The 19,137-nt window shown below is 37.9% G+C and overlaps 1 protein-coding gene across 3 annotated transcripts in view; it reads left to right on the forward strand.

Annotated features, from left to right (window-relative positions):
• PFKFB4 (6-phosphofructo-2-kinase/fructose-2,6-biphosphatase 4) overlaps nt 1–19,137 on the forward strand; it is a 79,240-nt gene that overhangs the window by 37,716 nt on the left and 22,387 nt on the right. For all 3 annotated transcript variants that reach the window (XM_060765897.2, XM_060765896.2, XM_060765895.2), the window contains exons 2-6: nt 11,713–11,829; nt 13,375–13,471; nt 14,678–14,744; nt 17,419–17,493; nt 18,757–18,813. In XM_060765897.2, the coding sequence (XP_060621880.2) occupies nt 11,713–11,829; nt 13,375–13,471; nt 14,678–14,744; nt 17,419–17,493; nt 18,757–18,813 (413 nt within the window). The remainder of the gene's footprint in view (nt 1–11,712; nt 11,830–13,374; nt 13,472–14,677; nt 14,745–17,418; nt 17,494–18,756; nt 18,814–19,137) is intronic.

Below are 19,137 nucleotides of genomic sequence, written 5' to 3' on the forward strand. Positions count from 1 at the left end.
GGCAATTGAAAATAGTTTCAGTATAGTACTGTTCAGATGTTTCACTTATGAACAGGGCTGTGCTCTGTGAGTTTCTGCTGTGTTTAAAATGGGAATTGGATTTTTGCATATTCGAACTCAGCGAGCAAGTAGTCATTTGCATTTCAAACAGTGGCAATAACATGTCAAGATAATAGCATAATTTAATTTGCATGGCAGTGGTTTTACAACTTGTTTGTTTTTCTTATATACATTGGAATTTACTCTTACTTTTCCGTGTAAGATTTATTTGGAGGCAATCTGGCATTGCTTTCTTAGTCTGAAGGTGTGTGAGTTGACCGAGGTTGCTAGTTGGGTGTTTGAACAATTATCTCCTAGAGTCCCAGTCTAATGCTCAAACAGCTAGAGTCTCAAAACAACTTATAAAGCAGTAGACTAAATTTTACCTAGGTTTGGTTCTTCTTTGAAAGTAAAAGTTTTCAAAGAAGTTGCCTTTCCATCGTAAAAAGGAGGAAGGGAGGGGGAGAAAATAAGCAATGTGGCAGTACCTTTTAGACCAGGCATCAGTAAACTTTGACCCTCCAGGTGTTTTGGACTTTAACTTCCACAACCAGTAGGCTGTTAGGAATTGTGGGAATTGACATCAAAAATACCTGGAGGGCTGAAGTTGGCCCAATGCCTGTTTTAGACTAACTGGATATTCTTTTAGCATGAGTTTTTGTGAAGATAAACCTGCTTCTAATACAGAATGATATTAAAGCCTCAGGTAGAAAACACATAGAAAGAGTTATGGGTGTGGAATGCAGTGTAATAGGATCCAGGAAGATGTATATCATGACCTAAATTTTTGAAGAGCAGCCACTTGGAAAAGCTACTTTTTGGTGTCCAGTTTTGGATTATGTCTTCAGAAAAGTGACCAAGATGATAAAATGTTTTTGGAAACCAAGCCCTACGAGGAATACCTTAGGGAGCTGGGTATGTTTATCTTGAGGAATACTCAGAGGTGACATAACAGCCATTTAAAAATATTTGAGGGGATGTTATGTGGAAAAGGGAGCAAGCTCATTTTAGCTGCTCCAGAGAGTAGAACATGAACCAGTGGGTATGAATTACAGAAGAGAGATCCAACTCAAACATTAGGAACAATTTCTTGACTGTAAGAGTGGTTTGAAAGTGGCAAATGGACCTCTTAATACAGGTCTTTTAGATTTCTGACCTGAAATGAGCAATGTCTCAGGCTTCCAAGCAGAGCACTCACTACAATTACTCTGAAATATCTAGAAAATGCCTACAGAAGTGTTCTTTCTAGGCCTCCAGTGTGATTCTATGGTCAAATCCAGTGGAACTTCCAATAGAAGTTGACCTTAAATGGCACCTGAGGCCCAGAGAGAATACTTCTCTAGACATCTCTAGCTTCTCCAGAGTGATTCTATGATATTCAGATCTCTTTGTGTATAAATTAGACTGTGTTCAACAATCTCACTTAATAAACAGGCCTCCTGTATATAAGAAACAATTGCTAGCTCAGCATAAGATACTTCCTAGCTCAGCGTAAAACAAAGGCTAGCATCCTGTTTATAAATGGATTTCACTTTTGTGGTTATTATGCAGGTCGGACATCTGACAGTAAAATCAGCAATAAAATCTGCCCTATGAGCCTATGTTTTAAACAGTGGAGCACCCCCAACATGGACCTCTCTCTGTGTTATAGGATGGTGGGAAGATGTGTAAGAGCGTGTCCTGCTCTTTGGACATATTCTGAGGCTCCGCAACAAACATAATTCTTCCACACAGGATTTTAAAAAAGGAGGGGGGAGGCGGTTTACTGAGGTGGTCCCATCATTTGAAGGATAATTTTCTCCTCTCTGAATTTCTTTTAGCAACATAGTGCGAAAGTGCAATTGCAGTGATACACTACAGTGATTTCAGTTTTTATTTGCTTTAAGAGAAGAAAAGGAAACATATTTTTAAACTATGTCTCATAACTGAAAACTATTTCAAGTTGAAAATAAAATGTTACACTTACTGTCAGAAATTGCCAGGAAATAGCTAAGGATACCAGACATGTTGTTGCGAGAATTTACAAAATGTTTTGAGAATTGCTGCAACAATTTCTGCATCCTTTCACCGCTTTTGCCCAAACAACCAATGAATAAATTGAGCCAAAGCAGCCAGTAAGAAAGAGATGTTGGTAAGAGATGCTGAACGAAGGCCAGAGAGGTGAGAAAGTAAACACTTTAGAGAGCCCCTTTTGCCTTCCAACAAATGCCTTGCATACCAAAAATGTTAAGTTGTTTCAGATTACAGGTTCATCTGATTGGAATGTAGAATTGCTAAACTGTAGTGTTTGCATGTGTAAGAATTTGGGATGCTGCCATATTTTACATACTAAAATTTCGCATAGGAAACATGAAAAACTGAATATCATGTATGTAGGAATTATCATTTTTAAAAGTGTGTGTGTGTGTGTGATCAGTATATAGACTCTGGTACTGCCTGTCATTTATATTTTAAAAGTTTCCTGTAGAAACACTGATAGGTAACACCAGTGGTTGCAGTAGACATACTTGTATATTGTCTCAGTTTGGACTCAATACAGGCAAACCTCAAGTTACGAACAAGATACATTCTTGTTGTTAAGTTGAATTTGTATGTAAGTTGGAACAGGTACATTTTAATTGTAGCTCCAGCCAAATCAGTCTGTCTGTTTGTCTATCTATCTATGTTTGGATAGCACAAGAAGGGTTAACATCCCTGTGGTGTTTGTTTTGCTGTCTATGCCCCTGTTCAGAAGATTTCTCTTAACTTTCTGTCTGTGTGATAATTGGATTTTGAAATATTTGGCTTGTTGTGGAAATAAGAATCGTGAGAAAGTTTTAGTGGAGACCCTTTTCCAATGATAACTCTTTCAGGTAGATTTCTTTCACTTCGTCTTCCCCTCATTCTTAACTATGAGTCATTTATAAATTGCATGTTTGTAACTCTGGGACTGCCTGTACTCAACTGTAGCTCAGTATTATGAGAATAAACCAGGGCAGCAGGCTTTAGCATTGTGTACACTTCTCCCTTGTCTCCCTAGTGTAGCCATAAGGAGGTATTTGAAAGCTTCCACTTCTATTTTCAGCTAATAGTAAGCTCACTGTTTTCTCCACATCTGAAAATTTGTGCATTAGTCTAACTATGATTGGCTTGAACTTTGGCCTGTGGATTATGAAGCTAGCAAATATCAAACAAATCAAATAAGATTAATAAAACTAGATTGTGACCATAACCTTCAACAAGGAAACGTTTCCAATCAACTCCTTCAAACCATGCCAGTGGAAAGGGGAAGGCAATCTGTAAACCTGTGGGTCCCCAGGTGTTTTGACCTAAAACTCCCAGAAATCCCAGTCGGTTTACCAGCTACTAGGATTTCTGGGAGTTGAGGGCCAAAACATCTGGGGACCCACGCGTTGAGAACTATTTCTGTAGACCAGGAAGTCACATCAAATAGTGAAGCTGACAACAATGCAGTTCAGTTTAAAGGGCCCCCCTGGAAGCTTCTTCATTTGCTTCAATGTTTTCTCCATCAAAACAGTGGAATATGGAGTTGACAACAGCCAGCAAAATGCAAGGAGCTATATGCAAGAGCCTACACTTCTTTTTTCTAAGGAAGAACTCACAAGCCTGGAAGAGCTAGTGGTTATTTATGTTTTAGCACTGTTACAATGAGATAACAAGATTAGTTTATTTTACAATTTAAAATACCACCAACCAAACTCTTAAGCGGGTTTTAGAGGATGGAATAACTGCATATTCTTAGGTATGAAATTAGGATAGCAAAGCAGTGTCATAAAATTCAAAGTAACCGCATTTAAATGATTCTGTTAAAGAATTTGGAATATCTCTCCATTTTTGAGAACTCTAATTTGAGTAAATAGTTACCATTTTAGTATTCTTACTTTTTCTTCTCTAGTATCTTGTTTGTTGTAAAAATCTTAGGTTTCCTGGAGCTATTTGAACATTCATGTTTTGTACCAAACAGCTTAAACAGGGATTAAAAACTGAAGGCTGAAGAAATAATGCTAAAACTGGGAGAGATTTTGAAGACTGACATTGGCATGACTAACTGGAATGAAATCTATTTGTGACTAGTTGGAGAGATAATGAACCATTTCTGTAGATGAAAATGTGATACCTGTCTTATCTATCAGGTCACTATTGCCATAATCCCATCTGGAGATATTTTGTACTAAGATAAAACGCAGAGTGCAGTTTGGCAAGTCTCTAACAGGCTGAGCCTAAAGCTATTTTTGTGTTTGATCTTCCAAGTTGTTTCAAGATCTGTACAGCTTTAAGTGATCTCTGTGCCTGAATATAAAGTGGAAAACACAAACTTGTATTTCAATTAGATCTCAGTTTGGTATTATTCTGAATAATCTGTGCAGATAATACTGTTGAGAGAGCTTTTTGAACTTCTTAGTATTTTTAGAACTAAAGCTGGGCACATTGATATTTTACTCTTTATCTGCCTAAATGGACAAGTCCGTAGATGTTCAGCCTTGATTTGAGATGGGAACAAAATACAGTTGCTGTGCCTACAACATATTGCAAGATAACTAAATAAAACACTAATTAAAAACTAATTAAAATTGGTCCATAAATGATTTTCCAGAGTTTGTAATCAGCACAATGCCTAGTACATTCAGTGCTTGGCCAAAACAAGATAAGGACTGAACAAAGGTACATCACCTCCATTTCAATTATTTACAGAAGGCTGCTTAGTAATTAGAGAACCACATAGAAATATACCATTAAGTTTTTATGGAGTTGAATTGAACACAAGGATGAATTTCTTTTGGGAAATAGTGTAAATTGTGACCTATGATCTTTTGAAACAAATGTCGTGGGCCAGGTATTCTCACATCAGCTAATCTGCCTACTACAATCTGCAGTATTAGGATAATTATACCAACTTACTGAGATAATACCATGAGTGCCTTGAGCACTTTGTTGTTTGCCTTCATTTCTCATTTATGGTGATCTTAAAACAAACCTCCCAGAGTGTTTTCTAGGGCTGTGTGGGGATCAAACCCTGGTCCTCAGAGTCATAGTCCAGTGCTTAAACCATTACACAATATTATGTCATTTTGTGTTTTCCCATTTAGAGCTTTCCCGCTTGAAAATACACTACTGAAGGCTAACTTCATAGAGCTAATGATGTCGTTCTGTTTTAATGTTGTTTGGGCTGCTATCTTCTCATTCCTGGCTTTCAAAGAAGCACTCCCTGGAAAAAGAAGGGACAGGAAGTTCACTTCTCTAACTCCTTTGGCAAGTGTTTACTCTGATGTGAACAAGGACCTGACTGTGCAGTTAAACAGTTCAATGGCAGGGGCCAAAAGTGACTTTCAATTCCTAAGAAGCTGATGAAGCATTTTAATGCAGGAAGTTATAAACTACTGTGTTTTGTTGCCACTAGCATGACTTCTATCCTTTCTCTCTCTGCAGCCCTCCCTTTCTAGCATACTAGAATTCAGTGGATTCTGAACTATTTTTCTGGAGCACAACTTCTTAATAGTTGTAAAAGGACTGGTTAAAGGTTCCTTGTACTGTGGTTCTGTCATAAGTAATGAAATGTGTGACGGTAAAGGGAGGCAGTTGGTACAAAAAGGGACCAAGTTTGTATTTATGAGATACAGCAACTCTATCAAACATAGTAGCCATTACCTTGCTTGCTTTCAGAACATTGCTGCTGTATGTATTTAGTTCTGTTATGAAATAGCTCAAGGAACAAGATGTACCACTGTGCTCACCTTTCAAAAATTAAGGAGGAATATATCTCCTTACATGTATCACAAATGAAATATTTGCTTTTTCTTGGTTTGTTTTCTCAATTGTGCATTGAATGAGTTGGATGGATGGGTGCATGTAACCTTTTATTGGTTGTGCACCATCCCTGGTTGGTTCAAGTGCTGATCAGTAAATGCTGTGAATGAATCAATCATGCCTGAGTTGATTATTAAAAGCAGCCTGGCAGCTTGCTGAACTTGTTCAGTCAGAGAGGAATCAACATCTCCTATCCAACAAATAGTTTTATTGGTTCAGTGTTTCTTCACAGACAATCTGTTATATTACAGACCAAAAATATTACTGAATGCCATGTATTCATCCAGTGGTGAAAGCTAAATTAATAGCAGTCTACATAGCTTAAAAATAGACAATTTCTTCAACTTTCAATTAAATGTTAATTTCACTGTCTAAAAATGCGACTGTTTTAGCATTCACCACTGGATTAATCTAGTTATTCCAAAATTATCTGTTTCTACAGGTACTTTAGAAGAAAAATGAGGTAGAACAGAGAGCAGAATTAATTGCTGAATGGTAAACCAACAGTTAAGTAATTCACATTAGCTCACTGGGTCTATTCTAGCTGAGATCAAGCATATAATTTAGAGCAGTGGTTCCCAAGCTTTTTTTAAACCAGGGACCACTTTGACCAGGGACGACTCTCCAACGTTAGTACCAAAAGGGTTAAGAAGAGGGTTAAGAATCAGTTTTTTGTCAACTTTAGATTGGGTTTTGGGTGCTGATTCAGAAAATGGCATTGGATAGACCACATCAGCTCTAGTTTCTGATACAGAACATATGCCATGGTCAGCGACAGGGAAGGAGTGGAAGGCGGCAAGAAAGCAGCAGAAATAAAATAAATAAAATAAAATAAATAAAGAAGAAGGAGGCTTGCAGACCAGATTTTTATCCTTGTGGCCTACTGGTGGTCTGTGGCCCACAGGTTAAGAACCACTGATTTATTGTATAGAAAGCATGATGGGTAATTTTGGAGTAAAAGATTAAATATGAGACCAGGGACCTAATTTGATTTCATCCCCAAATTTTTAGGATGGAACCATATCTTTTCCTGTTACAAAAACAAATTGTGAAAAAAATCGAGTACTTTTATATTCTGAAGTATCTGGTATTCAATAGTCACACGTGAAAGTAAGTCTTAGAAATGAACAGTGGCTTGCTCACAGTGAGAAAATATCTGTATGTCCATCTATCTTTCACTTTATCCTTTGTGTTTTTCCCTAACTTGGATTCAAGGCAGCTTACAGAATAGAGAAATTGCAAATAAATATGCATTTGTCTAAACACATACAAAAAGTATCTTAAGTTATCAAGAGAATTAAAACCATTTAAAACGCCATTAAAAGAAAGAAAAGCAGTACAAAATTTTTAAAGCCCCTTTGTAAAACAATCAATTTTTTTAAAGTTAATGTCTGCCAGAGTAAAAATGTTTTCACTTTCTCACAAAACACATCAAAGAGAGAGCCAGCCCAACTTGCTTATCAAGTTCCTGCTTGTGCCCTGCATACGGCTTGATTGGATAGTAGTTTTAGTTGAGCCAAATATTAGATAGCAATCTAAGAGATACCTTTCCTGATTTTTTTTCGTAGTGCTGGGTTGAAATCTGTTGAGAATCACTCAAGCAGCATTTTATTAATAGAGATAATTTTTATGGCTGAAAACTATGCCAGTAGGGTGACCCTTGCCGGCACTTGCTCTCTGGTTTGACTAACTTTCTTTTTGATGAAACTTTCATTGAAACAAGGTCAAAGTACTTTCTTGCCTATCAGTTAACATGGATAAAGATGATGCTGTCAAAGGTTGATTGAATTCACAGAATCCAGAAGGCGATTAAAGTTCAGCTTTAAAAACTAGATCAAGTTGCATGTTTCAGATGACACAGGTGTATCAATCTTTAATGGCAATGATGTGCAAGGTTTGTTGGAACTGAAACATTCCCTTGCTGGGTTGAACCAAAGAGCCATTGAAAATTAGTTTTTCATGCATCAGCAATGGTGAACTGGAGATCCATGGGGAAATTCCTTGTGCTAGATTATTTATTTTTTGTTACTAGTAATGTACTGATCCTGAATTTATGGTCTTGTAATATTAACTGAGAACTTCTTTTAGATGCCTTTTCACCTCAGTTAATTTGAATAGAGATATAAGACTGGATATTTGGTAAAGAAATATGATTATGGGTTGATTATACCGCAGATTTACCTAAGCTGCATTTTCTATGTGCATTTACCCAAGAGTGAGTTGTACTTCAGTCAACTTTCTGGCACTTACCTCTGAATAAATGAGCAGAGTGAGAGTAAAATAAGATTAACATCAGTGACTCTGAACTTATCTAAGAACATGATGTGTATTGCATGTTTTTGCTCTTTGTTTTTTTCTTCAACATATGCGCCTGTTATCACATAATAATATTACACAAAACAGCCGAGTTGCACAACATTCAGGCACTTTTCTAATGGTATGCTTGAGACTGAAATAGAAGTTTGTTTTGTAATTTGTCATTATGACACGTCAACTAAAGTAAGACTGCCTCTAATGATTTTGTTTTTGCCAAGAGTTTGCTTGGATGATTAAAAATTCAAGCCTTGCTTTTAGGGGTTGGTTCTGGTTAGTTATACTAAATCAGTGGCTTTTATTTCAAGTTAAGCTTTAACTTTAAAAAATTGTTATACTCATTTATATGCTGCTGAACATAGAAATACCACAGAATAATGCAATATACCATAAATATCACAACAATAAAACACAATGCTCATCCATACAAAGTCAGTGTTCACACAGTACCCTGATGTATCCTATCTGAAACTACAGGTGCAGGAGGATAATTTATTATTATTGTCTTGGTAAACATAGCTCACTTGCCCCAGTCAGAATGGACCAATATCCAAGTTCAGTGGTTTTCGACCTTCCCAATGCAGTGACTCCTTAATACAGTTTCTCATGTGGTGGTGACCCTCAACCATAATATTATTTTCATTGCTACTTCATAACTATAACTTTGCTACTATTTATTTATCATGTCAGTATCAACCAGTCAATTGTATTACATTCTAAACAATTTTTTTAACAAACAGACAAAACAGAGTTTGCAAGCTTGGTAGTTGATTAAATGTCCTTTGACCAGTAGCTGGCCACTTGGAGTGCCTCTGGTGTTGCTGCAAGGAGGTCCTCCATTGTGCATGTGGTGAGGCTCAGGTTGCATTGCAGCAGGTGGTCTGTAGTTTGCTCTTCTCCACACTCACATGTCATGGATTCCACTTTGTAACCCCATTTCTTGAGGTTGGCTCTGCATCTCATGGTGCCAGAGTACAGTCTGTTCAGTGCCTTCCAACTCTCCCAGTCTTCTGTGTGCCCAGGAGGGAGTCTCTCATTTGGTATCAGCCATTGATTGAGGTTCTGGGTTTGAGCCTGCCACTTTTGGACCCTCGCTTACTGAGGTGTACATATCTGAGATACCGGATGTATTTTAATTCACTTGACCAAATTTGGCACAAATACATGATACGCCCAAATTTGAATACTGGTGGGGTTGGGAGGGGGATTGACTTTGTCATTTGGAGCTGTAGTTGCTGGGATTTATTGTTCACCTACAATCAGAAAGCATTCTGAACGCAAACAATGATGGAATTGAACCAAACTTGGCACACGGAATTCCCATTACCTACAGAAAACACTGGCAGGGTCTGGTGGGTATTGACCTTGAGTTTGGGAGTTGTAGTTCACCAACATTGTGGCACTGTAGACTCACACAATGATGGATCTGGACCAAACTTGGCACTGATACGCAATATGCGCAAATGTGAACACTGGTGGAGTTTGTGGAAAATAGACCTTGATGCTTGCAAATTGTAGTTGGTGGGATTTATAGTTTACCTACTATATCAAACAGCATTCTGAACCTCACCAATGAAAGAATTGGGCCACTTCCCACACAGAATCCCCATGACCAACAGAAGATACTGTGTTTTCTGATGGTCTTTGGTGACCCCTCTGACACCCCCTCGTGACCTAGTTTATCCTCAAGAAGCCAGAAATTTTCTTGAGTTTGGTTTACAGTAAAGCCAGATGTGCCATTATGCCTGATGTGTTGAGAGCTTCAGCTATAAATCAAAATCAAAAAGTGAAGGAAGAACTATTGTCACAACTAACGTAGATACCCAGTTATCTAAACCATAAACAATAAATTAATAACTTACAACATATACCACTAAAATTCCCTAACTTCCAGCTACTAAGGGTATTCGTAAAAACAGATTATCCAAGATCCCACAGAAACTCCATATTACCAGCTTGTTTGCTTTGTTTTAAAATGTATTGCACATATTGTTCCAATGACGTGTTTTCTGCAATAAAGTAATGGATTTAATGTTTTAAAGTAAGAATTGTTAAAAGTGAACAAGTGAAGCCTGTCTTTTCTGAAAAAGGGGGATAGCAGTAACACATCCTATTTTTCTCTTGTTTCCCCCCTGATTCCCTCGGCCTAGAAACCATTTCAGTAGATTATGAAATTCTGTGAATTAGCTTTGTAGATTTTCAAAATGTTTTCTTGAGGGTATACATCCACTATATCTGGCATCTAATTCATTAAGTAAAATAACGAGTGTGAAGAGAGAATATGCAGAACAGCTTCAGTTATAAGTCCACAATCTTTTCCTGTTGAAGTGTTGTCACTGAAAACTTTAAAAAGCAATATTCACAACTGATTAATAGATTAAATGACAGAGTAGTTGGAAATAAAAACTGATTAATGAGCTGTTGGAAACTAGATCATTTGTACAAATGAATTCCAAGCTAGTGAGGGTCACTGTATGTAATTTAGAACTTGATTCTTTTTGAGGGTCTTATTATTTAATACAATGTTTCCATTGTGATGCTGGAGTTGGTGTTGATTAATACATATTTTGTGACATTTCAGGCAATTATGTCAAGCGTGCGAGCTTAATTAGTTTTAATTTATATCTTAATGAAGCTGTTTCAAGCCTCTATGTAAGAAGTGCTAGAGTTCTTTTGTCAGTTGCAGGATATAATTTAGGCAGAACAGAGGAATCTTTATTGGGTTGCACCTGCAAACTAGAATATTGGAGTTGCTCTGGCTCTGAATATAGTCTTCAGTGTCTGATTCAGTTGTTTGTTCTTCTCTGGACAACACAGAAAGCCACTGTCTTTCAACATGAGCTACTGACACCTTTATATTTGCACCACTTTTTAGCCAAATGTAGAAATAATACTCCCCTTCCTGACAGTGTTACTTATTGATGCAATATATGTGGTGTAGAGAGCTAGCCTGGTGCAATGCTTGGAGTATTGGATTAAGACTTGGAGAGACAAGGATTTGAATCCCTTCTCAGCCATGGCAACCTTGGGTGACCACTCTCTCTCAGCCATATTTCACTGACTAGCATTGTGCAACAAACATTTGTATGTTGTAGCATCATGAGGGCTGTTATGTGAATATGGACATGGTGAAACGATTCCGTTCTATTTCCCTTACATGTTAATTCATCCCCTTGTGTATTTATTCTCAGTTCTTGGGATTTGTTTTTTGATTTTGTAGTAAAGGGAAGAAATCAAATAGCAAATCTGTGATATTTTGAAAAAAAATCAATGTCAAGGTTTATATATTTATTAGATTTATAAATCTATGTCAAAACATTAATGAGTTGATTTTAGAAACGTTGACTAAAAATTAAATCTTGCAAAATTCAAATCACCCAGTTGAACAAGGCTTTTGCTGGAAAAATATCAAAGCAGTGTCGACAAAACTGCAGTGAGAAAAACAGCATGTTCATGTCTTGTATGTTTTTCAAACAAACCGTGTAGACATTACTAATTATATCCTGAATTTTTGTTTGACACAAATGCAAACCATTCTTCAACTTTTTTTTGCAGTATGTATGACCAACTGCCCTACACTGATTGTCATGGTTGGCCTCCCAGCAAGAGGAAAGACTTACATCTCAAAGAAATTGACTCGGTACTTGAACTGGATTGGCGTGCCTACAAAAGGTGAAAAGTTTCTCTCTCTCAGCATAAACAGATCTGGGGGGGGGGGGGGGGCGGGGGTGATGGTGCTGAAAAATAATTAACAGCAGCAACTTAATACCATTCCAGAAATGTGCATAGGGTTTTACAAAGAACAGAAGGTGGTTCTCTGCCTCAGCATTCTGGGTTAAGCAAAACAACAAAGAAAGGGTAAATACATGATTATAGGGAAGTTGCTTCACTTCCTTGTGTCTGGGCTTTGCCTGAGGCTTACTTGCAATAGGGTGTTAGAACTAAGAACCTGAACCACAGAATCCTTAAATGAGCTTGACTTTGAAGGAAGTAAAGGAGATGGAATTATTCAGGCGCTTAAGTGATAGTACTTCCAGGGGTGATTCTATAATAAACTGGTTTGGATGTCAATCCTTGATAGATCATGATGTAAATGACCTGTACCAAACTTTTGGCTTGCATTCCCACTCCACAGTGTCAGGTTTTAGAAGTGATTGCTGCACTTCTTGCTGCACTTCCTTCTTTGGAGGCTTTTAAACAGAGGCTTGTAAACAGAGGCTGGGTGGCCATCTGTTGGGGGGTTCTTTGAATGCAGTTTTCCTGCTTCTTGGCAGGGGGTTGGACTGGATAGCCCATGAGGTCTCTTCCAGCTCTATGATTCTATGACTTGTTAAATTAACTGTTGCTTGTTTTGTTCAAAGCAGTAGAACTGTAATCAATAATAACAACCCTATTTCAAATTGGATTTGCAGGGTTGTAATTCTCATTACAAATTTGTGTGGTGTAGTGGCTTGAGTGTTGATCTATGACTCTGGAAGCTGAGCTTTGAATATCCGCCATGGAAACTTACTAGGTGGCTTTGAGCAAGTCATATTGTCTCAGTCTTAGAGGAAGGCAAAGGATTCTGAATAAATCTCTCTTCCATCCCTACTCCCTTCAAAACAAGACTAGAGTTACCTTGAAGTCACCATAAGTCAGAAATGACTTAAAGGCCATACAACAGCAATATTTTTTAAATCTCAAATATAAGCAATAATAAAACATGTCAAAAATCAAATTTGTTTCATGGATTTTTGAACAAATACTTTCAAGCCATGGATGGTTGAATTCACAGATACATAACCTGTATGCTGCTTTTCATTTTTTAAACTCGGAAATGGCTTACAATAAAAACAGATGCAATAAAACAAGTTTGGAGAGAGATAATTAAACAATGACATCAATTAATATTGTTTTGCTTAAAAACTAGGGTTAAATTACAATTTTTGGGCAAATAAGGAGAACATAAGCTAATGGCAGAAACATCTCAATATTGGGAGTCACTTGATTGTCCTGGGGAATGTCCATTCCACATGTTGCTAAGTCATTCCTCTGTATCACAACCATAAGCTTTTGGAAGCCATGACACTGTGAACCAGGCCCTTGACTCCAGAACACCAAGACCGGGGCTCTGCATTTAATTGGCCATTTTTTAGCATATGAATGAAATGCTGGAGAAAATGCTTGATGTCAAGTGGTTCAGCATAGATTGATGTTTTTTCTTGATGTTCCACACAGAATTCAACGTTGGTCAGTATCGTCGGGATTTGGTAAAAACGTACAAGTCCTTTGAGTTCTTCCTGCCTGACAATGAAGAAGGCCTAAAAATCCGAAAGTAAGTTTGTAACTTGCCTTGTTCTTTTCCCATTGTGGTGTTGTTTTGATCTACACATCTCTATGTTCTCTGCATTGGATGCAGCAGTAACCAGCTAGTTATCATTTCGATCAAAGAAAAAGGAAAGTCAGATGTCTTAATTCACAGCGAAACTGCACGGCTGGCATTAAGAACTGCCTTCCTGTGCCTCCTGAGACAGGAGAAATAAAACAGATTAGTACCTTAGGGTAGCTGCATTGGGTGTGGGCTGTACAGCAAGATACTTAGTTTGTTCTGTGTTTGTAAAGTATGACTTGGTGAGTGAAATTAATTTCTGAACATTGTATTGTGTTATATTGGTAGCCGTAAGTCCCTATATTGGGAGAAAGGTGGGATAAAAATAAAGCATATAAGTGGCTGAGATGAGGGTTTACTTTGGACCCTTGGTATCCACTGGGGCTTGCAGATCTCTGCCGTGGACAAATCTATATAGGGACCACCAAATGCAACAGTGCCCAAACACGAACCAAGGAACATGAAAGGAACTGTAGACTGCTTCAGCCAGAGAAGTCAGCCATAGCAGAGCACCTGATGAACCAACATGGACACAGCATATTATTTGAGAACACAGAAATGCTGGACCACTCTAACAACTACCATGTCAGACTACACAGAGAAGCCATTGAAATCCACAAGCATGTGGACAATTTCAACAGAAAGGAGGAAACCATGAAAATGAATGAAAACTGGCCGTCAGTATTTAAAAACCTTAAATCAGGACAGTAAATAAAGAGGAACACTAAAAAAACAGGGGAATGCCAGACAATAATAAATCACGGCCAGCTAACATCTCACAAAAAAGGATCCCCCAGGCAGCAATCAGCCAGGCTTTGAAGCTACAAAACCATTAAATGCTAATAAAGGTGGTCAATTGCATCATTCACACTTGCCTCAAGCAGACAAGTGTTGTTTCTTCCACCCTGGACATTCCACAGATATATAAACCTCACTTGCCTAGTTTTCAACAAACCTTACAACCTCTGAGGATGGCTGCCATAGATGTGTGCGAAACATCAGGAGAAAATGTTCCTGGAACATGGCAATATAGCCTGGAAAACTCACAGCAACCCATTGTATCATAGCTTAAGCTTGAACTGTCACATTTCTTTGTTTAAAGATTCATTGCTTTCACAAGTCTAATTGTTATATTGTCGCTTCTCTTTTAAGACAGTGTGCCTTAGCAGCACTGAATGATGTTCGGCGATATCTTGGTGAAGAAAATGGACATGTGGCAGTAAGTGTTCTTTGTTTAAGAAAAAATGTTCTAAGCTTAAGGAAAATGAATTGCCTGCAAACAGCCAGATTTATAACCAACTCACTACAAAGCATTGGCTCCTATTGCAATCTGAGATGCCTTTCTTGGTTCATAGGAGCAGAGAGAGCAATATTTCCATCTTTTCTCTACATCATTGTTTCTCAATCAGAGGGCTGGGACACCTGGGGGAGTGGTTGCGAGGGAGTGTAGCAGAGGTTGCCAAAGACCATCAGAAAACACAGTATTTTCTGTTGGCCATGGTGGTTCTTTGTGAGAAGTTTGGCCCAAATCTATCATTTGTGGGGTTCAGAATGCTCTTTGATGGTAGGTGAACTATAAATCCCAGCAACTACAACTCCCAAATGTCAAGGTCTATTTTCCCCAAACTCCACCAGTGTTCATATTTGGGCATATTGTGTATGTGTGTCAAGTTAGGCCCAGATCCATCATAGGTGACCTACAACTCCCAAACTCAAGGTCAGTGCCCACCAAACCCTTCCAGTATTTTCTGATGGTCATGGGAGTTCTGTGTGCCAAGTTTGGTTCAATTCCATTGTTGGAGTTCAGAATGCTCTTTGATTGCAGGAGAACTATAAATCCCAGCAACTACAACTCCCAAATGACAAAATTGACCCCCAAACCCCACCAGTATTCAGATTTAAGTGTATCAGGTATTTGTGCCAAATTCGGTTCAGTGAATGAAAATATATCTTGTGTATCAGATATTTACATTACAGTTCATAACAGTAGCAAAATTACAGTTACGAAGTAGCAATGAAAATAATTTTATGGTTGGTGATCACCAAACATTAGGAACTGTATTAAGGGGTTGCAGCATTAGGAAGGTTGAGAAACACTGCTCTACATGGAAACATTCCTTTTGCTTTCTCCTTGCATAGAGCTCTGGATGTAGGTTAGGATGATTGATTTAGTTAGGCCACGGACACCATTCTCATATATTATGCTACTTATGCATTTGGAAGTATTCCTTGTTTGAAATACTTGTTTATTCATACGTCACCAGAATGTTTTCATTGATTTCTTGATCACCTTCTTCCTTTAAAGTGAAGAAAACATAACTCTGTGCAGTTTCTCTCTATATAATGTGAATAAAGAAATGGAAATTATAAGAAAGGAATTGTCCTTGAGCATTTTTCATGTAGCTTTTTTTTCCAATTCAGTAATTTATTTTATGGTTTGCCACTTGCTGTTTTCAGTATTTAAAACTTTTAATTCAGACCTTCTGTTTTCTGTCCTTTCAAATGATTGTGGGCTGGATTTTGGAGAGAGAGCGAGCATTTAGAAAATGTGCTGTTCTGCTTCTTGTTCCAAAAGGGCAGAAATGGGTCTGGAATGTGTGGAGGGCCCTGCCTTGCCAAGAAATCAGAAAATCTTCCCACACTTTATATATAACATTGCTTGTTCAGAAATGACTGATTCAAATCCACCTACACCATAGCACTTTGTGAAGCTTGAACCCTCTCTTCACACACTATGAACCAAGCCTGGATTTCTGTGGGATTTACTCTCTAGTCTCGTATCTGTGATCCCTCAACTGGCTCCTCTAGGATAAGTGTGCTAGTTACTAAGTTTGTAGGACTCTGGTATCAGTGCTCCTGTATTAGAATTGTTAAGATTCAACCCTATATTCCTTTCCCTTTGCTGTTCCAAAAGATTGTTCTTATCTTGATAATTTTTCTCTACTTTCTGTACCTTTAAAAAAACTGAAATATAAAGAAGGTTCATATTATGATGATCTTCAATTTTTTAAAATTCAGTTTGAGCTTTGATGTTTTAATATCACAGGCTTTCTGGGTGTAATGAGCTAACACTTTTGACTATGTTTTTGTTCTTCTGTCTATATATCTTGTGGTGAAGTTTTGCTTATGTTATGGAAGTTCATTAGAACTAAGTATCTTATTTTTAAATTGTGAAGCAATCATGAACTAGTTTTGATTTGCAACAAAATTACTACAATGTAGAAAATATTTTGTGTACTCCTCCTTGTTTGGCGTTGAGCATTCATCTTTTGTAGTGGTACAATGATTCCTGTGATCTATCTTTGTGGTACGATACTACTTCTAAACCGAGTAATTAATCATATCGAGGGCCAACATGAAGGGCCTCTTGGTGGCGTAGTGGGTTAAACCGCTGAGCTGCTGAACTTGCTGACCAAAAGGTTGACGGTTCGAATCTGGGGAGCGGGATGAGCTCCCGCTGTTAGCCCCAGCTTCTGCCAACCTAGCAGTTTGAAAACATGCAAATGTGAGTAGATCAATAGGCATCGCTTCTGCAGGAAAGTAATGGCGCTCCATTCAGTCATGCCAGCCACATGACCATGGAGAGGAGTCTATGGACAATGCCAGCTCTTTGGCTTACTTTACTAAGGCCAGTATGTTCAAAGGGGTTTTGCCTTCCCCTGAAGGTCAGAGAATGTGAATTGCCCATTGATTTTCCATAGCCAAATAGAGATTTGAACCCTGATCTCCGTGATCATAGTTCAGGTCTCAAACTTTCACATTATTTGGTTAGATGTGTATGGAAAATTTCTGTCAAAAATATGCATTGCAAAGCTATTTCATTTGATTGCTGGTGCATGTTTTTCAATGTTTAGCTACATTTCCCTTATTTCTTCCTTATTTTCCTTTTGTAGGTTTTTGATGCCACAAACACTACAAGAGAACGTAGGGAAACCATCTATAAGTTTGGTGAGGAAAATGGATATAAGGTTAGTTAACAAATGTTTTTGTTGACGGTAAATTCATGTCATATGTGGCTTCACGTGATGTTTACCAATAGCTTTTTCTCCATTGAATTGTACTAATATGTACTCATGCTGCTAATGAGCAGCTCCATTATACTGGTAGTAACCATTAGCAATAACTCATCAGGTCTATCGGAAGAGTCTTTAGTGGCAATAAGTACTCCCTATTTGAAATCTCTAATAGCATCTTTTAACAAATCATCTTTTCATACAGCATGTCATAGATGCCTTATTAAATTTAATCACGTTGTTCACACAGCTTCTCTGTAAATCAAAGCTGGAGAGGGAGGGAAATGTTGAAAGGAGGGGAACATTTTCTTGTCTCCAACTTAATGATTACTGTATCCTAGGGTTTTCTTGGAAATCTTTATTGTGAGGAGGCTTGCCTTGGCCTTCCTCTAAGGCTTAGAGAGTGTGGCTTGCCCAGTGGGTTTTCATGACTGAGTGGGGATTTGCATCCTAAAATATTCCACAGTACTGATCCAGCACTCAAACCAATATATTACACTCCCTCCTAGTTTCTTCATACATCCTTAAAAAGATACTTAACTTAAAAACTTCTGGTGAACTGTTTTGTAGTGCAGCAATTGTCAATACCTTATTTACAAAAAGTTGTAGTCAGTTGATGTCTCCTCTTTCTCCCAGAGTCTCTGTGTGTGTTATAGTTTCATCACAGCAGATTTTGTTGCAAAGAAGCAGGGTGGCAATGTACCATTTTCAACTTTTTGCTGTCGTTGTGGATATCAGTTGTGTGTTTTGATTAGGAGCACAGCTCGGAAAAATTATTCTTTTAGATCCAAGAACCCCCAGGCAACATGACTGCTGGCCAGAAATAACCAGGGAAAACTGGAAATTGTAATCCAAAGGAAGACTATTTCCTAAGATCTGATCAGGAATGTGGTCACGGTGGAAGGAGCTTTCTTTACGACTTTGAAGGCTCCAAGTCAATATGCCCTCTGGTTCCCCAAAATGAGCTGCTGCCTTCATTTGCAACTGAGTCATTAAAAAACTGCTGCCAGAAAGCGTCCCAGAGTAACTGGGAAATACAATAAGTTTTATGTCTGAAAGAATGATGGTGTGGTGGTATTTAAGACCTTATAGGAGGACTATTTCAAAGCAAAATAAATCTGGCAAAATAAGTATGAAAATAAAGGTATTTATTTTGTGTTATTGATCAGTTTTTTTTCTCTTGTCTTCCATAAATGTCAATTTCCATTTGGATGCAAGACGTTTTTTGTGGAATCTGTATGTGTTGATCCAGAGGTCATTGCTGCAAATATTGTGGTGAGTAATAAATATATTTTTAATTCATAAGAACGGAAAGTTATATATTTTCTGTATGCATGCCAAAGCCACTCATGTAATACTGTTGTTTCCCTTGACTGCCCTCCCTCCCTTGCAATCTTACCTACCTCCGTATTCTATTTCAGCATTGTGGATTTTATGTCACTTGCTTTTAATCCCATTAGCTGCAGATATTTACATAAGGAAGTACATTCCCCTATTGCAATTATGTGTTGTTGTTTTTTTTACTTGGGATGTTAAAAACTCCTCAAAATGTTGAACCAATATAAGTGGCAGAGAACTACTTCTGTATTGTATGTACTG

This window comes from Anolis sagrei, chromosome 2 (genome assembly GCF_037176765.1).
Source record: "Anolis sagrei isolate rAnoSag1 chromosome 2, rAnoSag1.mat, whole genome shotgun sequence".
NCBI classification, from domain to species: domain Eukaryota; kingdom Metazoa; phylum Chordata; class Lepidosauria; order Squamata; family Dactyloidae; genus Anolis; species Anolis sagrei.